The sequence below is a fragment of the Amborella trichopoda genome, chromosome 8 (genome assembly GCF_054954075.1).
Source record: "Amborella trichopoda isolate Santa Cruz 75 chromosome 8, AtrichopodaSantaCruz75HAP2 v2.0, whole genome shotgun sequence".
NCBI lineage: Eukaryota > Viridiplantae > Streptophyta > Magnoliopsida > Amborellales > Amborellaceae > Amborella > Amborella trichopoda.
Genome location: NC_142343.1, coordinates 4,647,443 through 4,663,015, shown reverse-complemented (window position 1 = coordinate 4,663,015; position 15,573 = coordinate 4,647,443). Strand labels below are relative to the sequence as shown.

The following is a 15,573-nucleotide window of genomic DNA, read 5'->3' as shown; positions in this document are numbered from 1 at the left end:
TCATTGTACTAAAAAATAAAAAATTGTATTTTGCAAGTTGGATGTTTCTTCGCATCCACAGTAGAGTATAGGGTACCCAACTTGAGGGTAGAGTATAGGGTATATGGAGATGAAATGAGTAGAGATGAAGTCAACATCTCTAATGCAACCGCTATGTAGACAAGATCATTTTTGCTGGTATTCGTGCATTTTTCAGTTATCTCGCGTGTTATTTGGTCCTAGCATCTCGCCATATAGCAGAAGACTTCATCATACCATTGTGGTAGTGAGATGCTACCACAATCTTTAGTATTAGAGGATTTTTCACCAATCTTTAGTATTAGTTGCCACTTTATTTGTCGCAGAGTCATCTTTGTTGTGCCTTTGTAGCACTTTTAGTGGTATTTAGAGCAAGTTTGGTGATTACATGTCCCGGATCACATCTCTTTACTCTTGCAGACTATTCGTGTCTCGAATCACATCTCTTTGCTCTTGCAGACTATTCAAGCACGCCAGTCAGTGAGAGCAGCTCTCACAGATTATTCAAGCGAATGTTTTTTTGGCAACTTTTTGGTTTCAAGACTCCATCCAGTTTCAGTGTCATGGATCACATCTCTTTGCTCTTGCAGACAATTCAAGCACGGCAGCAGCTCTTGCAGACTATTCAAGCATGTCAGTGAGAGCAATGCAAGTTTACGCTAGTGAGAGCAGTGCGAGTAGCTCTTGCAGACTATTCAAGCACGCCAGTGAGAGCAGTGCAAGTTTTTTTGGTAACTTTTTAGTTTCAAGACTCCATTCAGTTCCAGTTTCAGTTGGGCACTTCCGTGCCTGAACTTGAGGGAGAGTCTTGAAGATAAAAAGAGACTAAGTCACTTAAGTGATAAAGCCTCCTACTATTTACCTCTATCTCTAACAATCATGTCATATTTGTCCTGATACTTATTGATGTGAACATTTATCCAAAATCAGTGAAGATGTAACCCGTTGGAGCTTTGGATCCGTGGACGTAACCACGTAAAAGTTTTATTCTTTCTTCTTCTCTCCCCATTCAGCTTGAATACAACATAAATGTTGTGTTCTCTCTACTTCTCTCCCCATTCAATATCTGTGCATGTATGCTCTAATCTTAACATCACCGAAGTAGAATGCTTATTTACTCCCTAGGGTAAAACCCCACCGAGAGTTAATTTTAGTAGCTGAAATTTTGTGGATTTAATGCTTTCAACCCATAGATTAACCTCAACAAAGATTCCCTAACTGTACCGTTTATATACTACAAAAAATTAATGCTTCGAGATAGAATAGAGACAATCCAATTTCAAGAGACCATCCAATTTTAAGATGGAGAGATCTAAATGTTAGAAAACTCAAATTTCGTTTTTTTGTGTGGAATAATTATCTACTAATTCTTAAGTGGTTCCAAAAATCTCATATTGAAAAGATCCTCCAAAGTAGGTATTTTCACCATGGAAGTAAAAAACTATGTTCCCAAAAGGAGTATGCTCAATGTTTAAATACATGCTCCATTGTGCCCTGGACCATGAGATGATGAACCGTTGTGAAATGATGACATGCCCCATTGTATATTTTTTGAGGAATTGTTTAGTGTAAGGCCATTTGTTTTTTATACAAGAAGGTTAAAATCACCTATAGGCTTTTAGATATGCAATCTAACAATTAGTGATAAAATTTGAAAAATTTTCTTTTAAACATTAAACCTAGTCAATAGAACACTCCTTAGACATTTAATGATAAATGTTGATTGTGACATCTTTATACAAAAAGTAAATAGATTTACCGTGTATTTTTGATTACCTCAAAAATTCCATATTTGCCTTTTACTCATTTCATTCGCGAATCGAAAATTCAAGTCCATGGAATCTAGAGCAATGGTAACAACCAACGGGACTAATGCTCTTAACAAAATTCGATTAGAGGAATGAACAATTGGCCCATATACGATGTCAAGGTCAAGGTCAAGGTGAATTTCCTCTATTACAGGGATTGATGCTGATATGCTTTACTCCCTTTTGTATTTATTGACGTTTATATGGGCCTTACTATTTAGTTTTGAGTAATTTATGTAGGAATACAAAATAATTATATAAAATACAAATTGGGTCCATTTTGGGTGAAAATTATATAGAAGGTCGGTCAGCCAGTGTGTTTTTTTTTTTTTTTAAAAAAAATTACCCCTCAGTCTGAGGATGGCATCCTCGGACTGCTTTTAATTTTTTTAAAATGGCGACCTCAAACCACTCTCTAGAATGATCAGAGGACTGCTTTTTAATTTTTTTAAAACATTTTTCAAAATAGGGTGGTCCGAAGATGGGGACCTCGGACCGCTCTCTAGAATGATCAGAGCTCAGTTTTTGAGCAGTCCGAGCTTCCGGTCATCAAACCAACTATGCTCACATTTAGGCCTCAAGAAAAATGGGCCGTCCGAGGATAGACTAAGCAAAGCTCAGTTCTAGGGCTGTCGGAGGTTCCCGACCATATCTTTCAAAAAAAAAAAACTGATAATTCTGCCCTATTTTAATATTTAAAAAAGAAAAAAGCGGTATGGGGATGACATCTTTGGACCGAGAGATAATTTTGAAAAAAATAAGACATGGTTGACTGACCCTCCGGCATAATTTTTTCCCAAAATAGACTCATGTTGTATTTTATGTAATTATTTTGTGTTCAGTATGTAAATTACTCTTTAGTTTTTCTATTCCTTCAATTAGTTTGGAACTTATTTTTATACATAAATATTAGTAAAGATGCAGAATATTAAGAATATTGACAACTAAATTATACATTGTCCTAAAAATTATGGATAATGATCCAAATGTCATGTTAAGAAGATTATGATCCAAATGTCATGTTAAGAAGAATATGAAAATCCTTATAAAGAATGCAGCTAGGGTGCAATTGACACAGGGTCACAAATTCATAGCAATGAGCAAAGAGTCACAAAAGTGGTTGGATATTGGTGAAAGGAAAAGTAGAATAGTGCGATAAGGAATCGATTTTGAAAACAAGAAAACGCAGTCTTTGCAGTGGCTCCTCCTCGCAACGTCATTTCAACCAAAATGTCATGTGCTCCCGCTGGAGCAAATAATTTCTTCACTCCCTCTCGTAAAACTCAATGTAGAGGTATTTTTAGGACGCCAAAGTTTGGGTTATAACCTCCTCAACTTAGCGAGAAATCTCAAAAAAACAAAAGAATAAAAAAGAAAAAATAATTATCTTCACTTGTATAAATTTTGGAAAAAAATTGCCCTAAGATTAGATAGTCATTTTTGAAATGGGGTTGGAGCATCGATGGTTGGGGGGCGGATGCCTCAACATAACGTTCCACCCTCCATTCCCACCGGTAGTATATCATAAAAAAAAATAACAATAATAATAATTAATTTTTAGTAGATCGCAGTGTTTATGCGAAATCTTTTTTGATCGTGTATGCTATGCTCTCTCAGGAGTATACTATATATTTGCACCCTCAGGCAAAACACTTATTTGCGATAATTTTTTAGATTTAAAATTTTAGGATCCATATAATTATAATTAGATGATTATTTTCAAAGAAATGTTTTTTTGAATTTTGAGTTCTTGAACATCTAGATCATTCCCTCCAAAAATTGGATGGTTCCAGTGCAGACTTGGGATGCAAATTTTTTTAGTCACACAGAGAGTAAGAGATTCATTTTTATTTTTCATTGACAATGGTTGTTAGGTTTTAAAGATCAATCCCCAAAAGTTGGGATCCAAAAGATAACTTAAGTTTTGCCCTAGGAAGTAGATGGGATAGAATACTCGCGTGGGAGGAGGAAATCTTTTAGGGTCTCTTTTTTTTATTTTTTTATTTTTTTATTTTAGCTCTTTTTGATATGAATCTTGATGATTATATCATATATCCAAAAGTTCAAATAAAAAAAATCCTCTTAAGTAGACCTTTTGTCTCAAGGAGTAAGTGTTTAGTGTTATAGGCTCGACTTGCTGAGCGAGTTTGACGTTGTTGTTCATTTAAAGTGTTTACGTCAAAATCTCAGGCTAGATATCTCAACTCGTGAGACATCCCTTTGTTATTACTTTTACCTATTTTGGAAGGAATATTTTACCCAAGTTAGAGTATAAGAAGAGATAAACTGGAGAGACAATTAGTAGTTTCTTTGAGGGAAAGTAAACCTCTTGAAGTGCTGGGCACAAGATATTGATAATTAACTACTTTCTCCCCATCACATCGAGATATTTATAGTCTCTTACTAACCCTCTACCAGCTCCTTGATTATTCTACCCACAATCCTTATATAATAGGAATGTGACCCGTTACAACAACTACCCAGACCTGTCACGGAGACCCCATCAGAAACAGTCTACCACAACTCCTAACATTAAGCATCAGACTCTTAAATACAAGCAAACAGTACCACCTAAACAATAACTGCTCGTGCTAAGCACGAGACTTTATTGAAGAATAAACTAAGAAACCTGGGAATGTAACATTTCCTTCCTCTAAAAATCCCCCTTGTCCTCAAGGGTGTTTCAAGAAACCTTAACTTAAGTGCCTTCAGATTCTCCCACGTGGCTTCAGATTCTCCCACGTGGCTTCAGAAGGTGCGAGACCCTTCCAGTGCATCAGGACTTCCTCTTGATGCTTCCGAATGCGACGGTCGAGAATGGCTTGTGGCTGAGGTACCATGCCCTCTCCTCCTTCCTGAACAATTGGCAAATCTTTTTGAACCACTGTTGTTGTTCCAACCTTCTCTTTAAGGCAAGACACATGAAATACACGATGGATTTTTGAACCATTGGGCAACAAGAGTTTGTAGGTCACCTGCCCTATCTTTTGGATCACTTCAAACAGTCCATAGTATCGTGGTGAGAACTTGAGATTTCTCCGAAGGGCGATCAAAACTTGGCGATATGGCTGAAGGCGTAGATTCATTAAATCCCCCACATTGAAGCTCTTCTCAGTTCGGTGAATATTGTAGACTTTCTTCATTCGGTTCTGGGACAGTTGCAACTGTTTGCATAGTTGCTTGAGAACTTGGTCCTAATTTCGGAGTTCCTGATCAATTAACTCCACTCGAGTTGTACCAGAAATGTAAGACAATAACGTGGGTGGAGCACGCCCATTAGACCACCTCGTAGGGAGTATTATTTGTGGTGGTGTGCAGGCTGGTGTTGTAGCAGTACTCAATCCACCAATCCAATGGGCCCACTTCTTGGGTCTGTCACTTAAAAAGCTCGTGAGATACATTTCGATTGTACAATTCACCACCTCCGTCTGACCATCAGTCTGGGGGTGATAGGCTGATGAGTACTTGAAAGCGGTGCCCTGCATGTTAAAAAGTTCTTTTCAAAAAACACTTGTAAACACTGGATCTCTATCACAAACAATGGACTTAAGCATTCCATGCAATTTAAAAACATGATTAAAAAAGATATGAGCCACATATGTTGTTGTATAGGGATGGCAGATTGGAATGAAATGGGAGGGCTTTGGATAGACGGTCTACAACTACGAAAATAGTCGTTTTACCATTTAAGTTAGGAAGGCCATCAATGAAGTCCCTGGACAAATCAGTCCATACCTGTTGGGGAATTGGGAGTGGTTGGAGGAGCCCCACCGGTGACGTGTTTTCCCATTTCTGACGCTGGCATGTATCACATTGCCGAATATGATCACGGATTTCCCTTATTCCACTTCAGTAAAGCATGGATTTTATTCGATATAGAGTTTTGTGGAACCCCTCATGTGTACTGGAATGGAACTCTTCCATAATTGTAGGGATTAAAGGAGATCTGGCCAGTAATAAAATTCTACTTTTAAAGAATAAAACTCCTTCTTTGTGGCTCCATAGACCCAACGCCTCTCCTTGTTGCACCCGTGTCACTATTTCCGACGGCCACGGCTATACTTTTCGTTGCAATTGAAGCAAAGTCCCTTTGCAAGCCGTTCGCTGAGTTCTACTGGAGACAACCTTTTAATTGGCATGAAAGACCCACTCGAGCTGGACTGATTGGTGCCGATTTTCCTTGGTTCGTTAGGCACTACTTCCTTGGTGTTTAGATGGCGATGCTCATAAATGAGGGCGAGTCTTATCGCCGCAGTCAAAGCTACCGATTGATAAGTCTGGACATCCATCTTAATGCTTTCTTTGAGCTCGCTTATAAAACACCCCACTTGTTGTAATGGGGTTAATCGTCCTGCCCATATCAATAGACGCTCAAATTGAGTCTGAGACTCTTGTACAGACCCAGTTTGCTGCAACTTTGTGAGATCACCAAAAAAATCATGGAATTGGGTTGGGCCGTAACGTGTGTGGAGGCTACTTTTGAAGTCATCCCAAGAGGCAATCCCGTCCTCTTCCTTCATCAGCTGGTACAACAGCTGAGCATCACCTTCTAAGTTGACTGAGGCAAGGGGAACTCGGTCCTCTTCCGGTGAATGATGAAATTCAAAGAACTTGTCAACTCTACATTCCCAACTAGTGGGGTCTTTTTCCCCATTGAACTTGGGAAAGTCCAACTTGACCATTCACGGAAGGTAGGTCCCAACGAACCCCGAACTGCCATTCGAAAATGGTCGCATATGCGTCTTTCCTGTGTGGAAAGATTCACCATTTTCGCGGTTGTTCCTCGCTTGATTAAGGCAGGTATTGATTACAGCGAACATCTGCTGCATGGAGTCCATCATGTCCTTGATGCTTCGCTCTTGATCTGCCTTCAAGCTCCTTATCTTGGACTCCAAACGTTCAATGCGTTGATCTGCCATGCCGGGCTCTGATACCAAATTGTTATGGGCTCGACTTATTTAGCGAGTTTGACATTGTTGTTTGTTTCAAGTGTTTACGTCAAAATCCAGGGCTAGATATTTCAACTCACGAGACACCTCTTTGTTCTTACTTTTACCCAAGATAGAGTATAAGAAGAGATAACCGGGAGAGGCAATTAGTAGTTTCTTCGAGGAAAACTAAACCTCCTAAAGTGCTGGACACAAGATATTGATAATTAACTACTTTCTCCCCATTACAATGAGATATTTATAGCCCCTTACTAACCCTCTACCAGCTCCCTGATTATTCTACCCACAATCCCTATATAATAGGAATGTGGCCCGTTACAAGCGAACAATACCACCTAAACAACAAATGCTCATGGTAAGCAAGATACTTTATTGAAAAAAAAACTAAGAAACCTGGGAACGTGACATTTAGTATATGGTCTGTAAGGGAAAAAGACTTTCTTTCCGTGAAGTGAAGACTTGCATAGACTAATGATAACCATAAGAAAGAAAGGGCGCTTGAATACTTAGTTTACTGAAATTAACGATTCTAACAAAGATATTACGCAATTAACAGCCTTAAACCTACGTGAATTACCGTGCCCTTTAAGCCAAAAAGACTTGTTCAGGTCTTAATTGACTTGACCTATTAGTGCCTTACCAACTGCTTGTCTCACAATGTTGGATCATTTCATCATCTTCGGACACCAATTGCACGTAATTGTAAATTATTTGGGTGGGGGCCAAAAAAGCTTTCAAAGTAAAATTTTCAGCATTGTTAATCTTTCAAAGAATTCTATCAGCTTCAAAAGCATTCCGTTGAAAAACATTTGTTTTTTTTATATTATTTCAATCAAATTAAAATAGTGGAATAAGATTCATGTGGCTGACACCAAATATTTGAGATAAGACTCACATGACCATAATGATATTATTTTTTTAAAATCTCTCGATACCATGCAAGCTTACAATTAGAAGCTTTTATTCCAATATTACGCTTGATTGTGAATGAGTAGTAATCATCCCAAATAATCTTTTTTTTTGTTATCTCAGTAAATGAGTGTAAGAAGAAGAACACATATATTGTGCTCACATAGGAGCATACTATGTATCTACTCCCTCAGGCAGATGACCTTGTTAGAGGATTTTTTTTCGATCTTATATTTTAGGAACCACCAAAGAATCACTAGATGATTGTTTTCAAAAGAGAAAAAATTAAAAACCATGTTTTCTGACACTTAGACCTTAAAAAAATTGGACAACCACCATTCAATCTTGAGACATCAATCTTTTTCAAGTGCATAGAAAATGGCATTTATAACCTTTTATTTTTATTTTTATTTTTTATTTTTTTATTTTTATTGATGTTAGACTATGGATTGGAGTTGTTACATCCACAAAATTTTAGGTCCTAAAATTGCTCCTAGATTGGGTTTTACTTGGGTGAGTAAATAAATAATATTCTTCGGCAAGAGCATAAAATCCGGGCTAAAAAGAAAACAAGTCCCACCTCGTAATGTTGCGAGAGATGATATATAGTCTGTATTACAGCATGCATTATATAGTCCATGGTAATCTTCAGCATCTTTCTGTGACTGACTTGGGGGAGTCGAGAGCCATGCGAATCCGGATCAAGAAATCCCCGAATTGCCAAAAGTTTTATGATTTCTTGTAGTGCTGAAATTTTTTTAAGTGTCGTGTATTGTGTTACATAGACATGAACACATGTTTATTTATGATACGGATACTAGTGTCAGAAATCTGCAACCCCAAAAGTAACCTCTATATACGACACATTCATACAATATACAAATATATATATATATATATATATATATATATATATATATATATATATATATATATATATATATATATATATATATATATATATATATATATATATATATATATGTGTGTGTGTGTGTGTGTAGTTATCTATATTTACATATACAACAACTCATACAACAATAGTGAAATATCTAAAACATAAAAAAAATTAAATTAATAATCCAAGATGAGACCAATGTTCATAAAACCAGGCGATCTAACTACTAACTGTCTTGTTAGATCGGAACTGGCCGTTTTCAGTGGTTTTGGTGATCAATGGGTATTTTAAAAAAAAATAAAAAAAATGTATATAAATTCTCAAAAATAAGGAATTTGATTTGTAATGTATTTTTTAATAGTATTTTCATTATGGTAAAGATTAAAATTTTTTTTGGTCATTAATACTCACTTTTATATTTTCCCATAATTTTCAAAATGTTTTAAAAATACGCCTAGGCCCAAATTGATTAGTTAAAATCCATTTTTTCATTATTTTTCAGCTTCATTTGAATGTATTTTGTTTTAATCATTCTTTTTATGATTTTCATATTTTAGTAGAATATTTTTGTATCTTTTTAAACACTTTTTTGACTGCCTAGGACTTGCCCGGTTAGAGTGGTTGAATCGACCGATTTAACGGTTAGGCCAGTTAAACCGCTTCTGAACCCATGTCCAATTAATTGTTCCAGTTCAATTTTGTGAACACTGGTTGAGACAAAGATAAGTTTTACACTTTGTATGACAAAAGTACAACAAGGTTTAAATTCTATCAAATATTAGTACAACACGTTCTATGACAAGAATATTACAAAATTTAAAGAATATCAAATATTAGTACAAGCTTTCAAAATTATGAAAAGTCAATTACTAGGACAAAGCTACGTACAATACAATTCATGCTATTAATAATAAGAAAAATAGAACAATAATGATCATACATAGCACAAGGCACAATGAGAATAGAAGAGAGAAAAATTGAAGAAGAGAGATGAAGATCCAGTGGTCCATAGCTTAGAGAGGGAGAAACCATTGGTCCACATGGCTTAGAGAGGGAGAAACCAATGATCCATAGGCTGCAAAGCGAGAAACTGATTAGGGAGGGAGAAACCCTAGAAAGATCATGGTAGTTGAAATAAATCATATTTTTTATTTCCAATAACAATGCCTATAGAAACCCTAATTTAACAAATATTTTTTTTAAATTTTTTTATTCTAAACTACTTATTTTATTCTAAAATATTAGTTAATTTTAAAATAAAATACTCTTCAATGAAGAATAATGTTTCTCAAAAAGGAGATCTCACTTCAAAAAAATAAACGTGTTTAAAAAAAGGCATGGAAGTGGACACTTAATAGATGTGTCGTATGCGTATCCACGGGTCCACCATGTATCAACACATGGTCAAACCCTAAATCATGCATGTCTATGTTTCATAGGCCCTATGCAACTCAGACTTGCCGAATCAAGTTGCAGCTACTCGGCCCAAGTGAGCTAGAACTCCAACATAACGAGTTATTTTATAAAAAAGCCAAGGATATCCCTTATGGCATGATGTTTATAAATTTAAACGAAAAGTATATAGTGAGTCAGCCAACTCATTAAATAACATGCATCCTCCCTCCAAAATTCTATCTTATGGTGGATTCCGTATTCAGAATTCTCAACAATGATGATGATCATGAATCGTGATTTTTTGCTTGAAACCATCTATCTTTTTTGCTGGAAACCATCCATATTTGGCGTTCATCTTAGAGATGGATGTTTGATGCGTGAGGAGATACATAACCAAAACCGGATCCAAATTTAAAACTATTTTGATGTAATTTCTATTCTTTTGAAAACTATTAACTATTTCTAACTTTTTTTTTAGGTTTTTTTTTTTGGGGGAGGTGGGATTTTGAACATTTCCACACTGGACCTCAGTCGTCAACATTTGAATGATCTCTATACAATCTTGGAATGTTAGTTTCTTTAGGCACATAAAGAATTTTTTTTTTTTAAATTTAGTAGTTAGGTTGAAAATATTACATCTCCAAAATTTGGGGTGCTGAAAAGATCATTGATTAAATTGTACCAGAGGGAATAAATAAGCCATGTGCTCTTGCAATAACAAGAAATTTATTAGCTTAAAGAATTTAGAGACCCTACTTGACCTATTTGGAGCGTATATATATTGACTCGACAAGCGAAGCTTCTCGACCTAAACCCGAGTCAGTAGGAATCTAGTCGAGATAGATCTGATCCAAATCAAATTCCACCTAATGACCTGTTGGGTTAATCTCACTGGTTGATATTCCAGAAAACCAAATGGGAAAGTTTTATTGTGAAAGAGGAATTTACGTAAGGATGGGGAAAAACATGCAGTATTACTTTATGGTTCAATTTTTTTGATATATTACATTAAGGTCCAACTTTTTTTAGAGTTTTTCCATTTTTATTTTTTGTCTGCACTTTCAGACCGTCCAATGCACATAAATTTTAAAAGAACCGGGGCTTAATTGGTTAGCACTTGGCGATTTGCAAAGCCGCGTCCTAGGCTTGATTCCTACCAACCACTAACTCACCCTCACCCACAACACTACGTCCTAGGCTCGATTCCTACTAACTTCTAACTCATCCAAAAAAAAAATTGCCATGAGATGTCCATTCCCAAAATATCTTGTTTCTTGTCTCAAATTGAAGTTCGATTTGTACTACTGAACGGAAAAGAAAAAAAGAAAAAGAAACAAATAGAAAGACATTGAATCGGCTTGGCTAGGTTCGAATCACCAATTCACTGCATCAGCATCGACTAAAAGACTTTGTCTTGGGCCGAGGTGAGTTACTCGGTTGATTCCACATGATTCAGCCAACAAGGCAAAGAAAGCAAATAAAAAATTGAAGAAAAATTTAAATTTTCTTGTAAAACTAAAGTAAAATTCAAATAAACTTTAAAGAGTTAAAATAAAGTTAAAAATATAAAAAATAAATTAAAAAAATGATTTACAATTTAAGGCATTTAAATAATCCAAAAAATAAAAATACAGATTATGGTAGAAAAAATATCACTCATCTTTAACAAAAACATCTAAATTACATAAAAACATTATAAAGCCAGCTCGCTGTATTTTTTCCTTTTTTATATATATTTTTTATTTTTATATCCTGAATTGTATACACAACAAGGGGAAAGTCAGCCCAGGTACTCCGTGAGTCCACACGAGTCCGAGTGGACCAGGGCAAGTTACAACATATTGCACTAGATTCATTTTTTTTTCTCTTTTTTTTTCAAATTATTTGTTATTTGACTCTTGCTGAATTGGCTAAGCCGATTTTGGATTACAGATCCAATACGGTATTGCAAGGATTTTGTCCAAACCGGATTGGAGCCTCGGATCCTATTCGGTAGAGTGGGGAACGAATGTCAGGGCAATTTCTATTTTTGAAACGATAATTATTATCAACCGCTTTCACTAACATTCAATCTTCAAAGTTGATGTACCGTAATATGTATCATCATAACAAATTAAAAAAAAGAACATTTTATCTATTATGACGTAATATCAGTTTTCATGCATAAGTGTCTTGCTTCTCTTATCACTAGCATGCACGTCTCTCTCTCTCTCTCTCTCTCTCTCTCTCTCTCTCTCATCTTCAAGAAGGAGAAAAACATGTACATTGCAAATTAACTTTATTAATAAACAAATATAGACACAAGGAAGGCAGCATGTGCCCCTTTATTCCTCAAACATAGGATAATAAGAGGAAAATACAGTTTATATAAGGTCACAGTATCCCATGCCATGATGAGAGAGAGATAGTTATGTGACACATTCAGTTATGTACCCTGATATCAATTTTATGAAGCCTCAACAACTCAACTAAGGCTCGATATAAGCAGGAGATGGCTTCTTGTAAGGTGGTGGTGGCTTCTTATAAGGCGGTGGCTTTTGCACTGGCGGTGGTTTTTGGATAGGAGGAGGCTTTTGCACTGGTGGTGGTTTTTGGATAGGAGGTGGTTTTTGGATAGGTGGTGGCTTTTGCACTGGTGGCGGCTTTTGGATAGGAGGCGGCTTTTCCACAGGTGGTGGGCGGTAAATTGGTAGTGGCTTTTCCACTGGTGGAGGGCCGTAAATTGGTGGTGGTTTTTGGATAGGAGGAGGCATTTCAACTGGTGGGGGCCCGTAAATTGGTGGTGGTTTTTGAATGGGAGGAGGCTTTTCAACTGGTGGGGGGCCGTAAATTGGTGGTGGTTTTTGGATCGGAGGAGGCTTTTGCACTGGTGGGGGATGGTAAATTGGAGGTGGTTTTTGGATAGGAGGAGGCTTTTGCACTGGCGGGGGCTGGTAAATTGGTGGTGGCTTTTGGATAGGAGGAGGCTTTTCAACTGGTGGGGGCTGGTAAATTGGTGGTGGTTTTTGGATAGGAGGAGGCTTTTCAACTGGTGGGGGCTGGTAAATTGGTGGAGGTTTTTGGATAGGAGGAGGCTTTTCAACTGGTGGGGGATGGTAAATTGGTGGAGGTTTTTGGATCGGAGGAGGCTTTTCAACTGGTGGGGGCTGGTAAATTGGTGGTGGTTTTTGGATAGGAGGAGGCTTTTCAACTGGTGGGGGCTGGTAAATTGGTGGAGGTTTTTGGATAGGAGGAGGCTTTTCAACTGGTGGGGGCTGGTAAATTGGTGGAGGTTTTTGGATAGGAGGAGGCTTTTCAACTGGTGGGGGCTGGTAAATTGGTGGAGGTTTTTGGATAGGAGGAGGCTTTTCAACTGGTGGGGGATGGTAAATTGGTGGAGGTTTTTGGATCGGAGGAGGCTTTTCAACTGGTGGGGGCTGGTAAATTGGTGGTGGTTTTTGAATAGGAGGGGGCTTTTGCACTGGTGGGGGCTGGTAAATTGGTGGTGGTTTTTGGATAGGAGGAGGCTTTTGCACTGGTGGGGGCTGGTAAATTGGTGGTGGTTTTTGGATAGGAGGAGGCTTTTGTACTGGTGGGGGCTGGTAAATTGGTGGTGGTTTTTGGATAGGAGGAGGCTTTTGTACTGGTGGGGGCTGGTAAATTGGTGGTGGTTTTTGGATAGGAGGAGGCTTTTGCACTGGTGGGGGCTGGTAAATTGGTGGAGGTTTCTGGATAGGAGGAGGCTTTTGCACTGGTGGGGGCTGGTAAATTGGTGGTGGTTTTTGGATTGGAGGTGGTTTTTGCACTGGTGGGGGGTGGTATATTGGTGGTGGCTTTTGCACAGGTGGGGGTTGATATATTGGTGGTGGTTTTTGGACAGGAGGTGGCTTTTGTACCGGAGGGGGGTGGTAAATTGGTGGTGGTATTTGGATTGGAGGTGGCTTTTGCACAGGTGGGGGGCGGTAAATTGGTGGTGGCTTTTCCACAGGTGGTGGTTTTTCCACTGGTGGTGCATAGGTTGGAGGAGGCGTTTGAACAGGTGGTGGTTCTTCCACGGGTGGTCCATAGGTGGGAGGTGGTTCTTGCACAGGTGGTGTATAAGTTGGAGGATAGTAGCCTTGTGTATCGGCCAGAGCAATGGCTAAAAGAGAAAAAGCCATGAAAATTTGGACCTTCATTTTAGAGCCCATTTTTGTGAGTGGCTCTTCACTGAAACCTATGAAGTGAAGAGTGGGGTTTCATGGGGTTTATATAGGCTCGTTTGGGTAGGCCATACACGCTTGAATTTTGTTGTCACGTGAGAAAGCATTTAAAGTCTTATTGTCTCTTATAGTATACACGCGTTTAGAGTGATAGAAAGTGGCAGGCATTTGAAGAGGACATGTAGAAATATTTGGTCACTAGTCTTGGACCCTTGGATTCATGCGTCATTAATTTAGATAGACTTAACGTGGTGAGACGTAGCGTGGCATGGCAAAATATTATAATTTTTTTAAAAAAAAATTATTTAATTCCCCTTCTGCAGGTTTGGATTTACTTCCCATATTTCCTCTCATTTGAAAACTCATTCTCACCTGTTATTTCCTTAATACATAATGGGTCTAAGATCTACTTAGAGAGGAGGAAAAAATAGGTAAGAGAGACACCAAAAAACTCCATTTATATTTTTAGAGAGAAACCAACAAATTTATTCATATTTTTAGAGAGACATAGCTTTAGAGAGAGACTAACAAATCTATTCCTATTTTTAGAGAAAGCGCGTGCCTTAGAGAGGAAAACTAACAAATCCATTTAAATTTTTAGAGAGAGACAGTGTGAATATGAGTTGAAAGTAAGGTTGGAGAGAGAAAAAGGGCAAAGAGAGAGAAAAATATGAATATTTATTTGGACTCTTGTGTGGGACATTAATAGGGGCATTTTCATTGTAAATATAGCTGCCAAGTACCCTGGGTCAACAAGAAAAATAAGTTCTTTGCGGTAATGGGTGAAATTTTTTTTTCAACGGGGAGTATTATGAAAATACATTCCAACTTCCCCGCGAAGGGTAAGCGCCCTCTCTTCCACTGACCTACTTAAAAAAAAAAAAAAAAAAGAAAAAAAAAGAAGAAGAAGGTACTCCAATAGATTTCCCATAATTCTATTTTTATTTTTCATAAATGAATGTTTTAAACATTTATAGGCATGGGTGAATTTGTGTTGCAATTTTCAAAACTGAGGCAAATGGACTCGTATTGCCGATTTACTCCAAAAATGACTTTTAAATTATTTCTTTAATTTGAGATTATCATGCTTGTTCGTACTCATTCCAACTGAAATTTAGCCAAAATTTAGTGAGAGGGGAGGTCGTATTCAATGCATTAATAATACTTATCCAGATTATACTACTTTTCTAGATCTTTTTATGTTGAGTATATGTCCGTTAATTGATACTATTGCTTGGGAAATTATTGTAGTTGCTTTTCCAATTAAGAATTTATCACATAACTATAACTACTGGACTTGAACATACTAAATTAATATAGGAAAAAGTTTATACAAGTTGCAACCTTAAAATGTAGCATTAAAGATTCACCTCCAAAATCCATTGAAAAATGTTGTTTTTAATGTTGACAAACCC

At 37.2% G+C, this 15,573-nt stretch overlaps 2 protein-coding genes across 2 annotated transcripts; both read right to left on the bottom strand.

The window, feature by feature from the left end:
• Positions 1-4,534: 4,534 nt before the first annotated feature.
• LOC148780727 (uncharacterized) lies at positions 4,535-4,969 on the bottom strand. Its single transcript, XM_088873836.1, has one exon. It carries the CDS (start codon positions 4,967-4,969, stop codon positions 4,535-4,537), a length of 435 nt encoding a protein of 144 aa, XP_088729962.1.
• Positions 4,970-12,238: 7,269 nt separating this feature from the next.
• Positions 12,239-14,176, bottom strand: LOC18436323 (uncharacterized). Its single transcript, XM_020668443.2, has one exon. The coding sequence runs from the start codon at positions 14,144-14,146 to the stop codon at positions 12,446-12,448; it is 1,701 nt and encodes a 566-aa protein (XP_020524102.2). The 5' UTR covers positions 14,147-14,176; the 3' UTR covers positions 12,239-12,445.
• Positions 14,177-15,573: the final 1,397 nt, after the last annotated feature.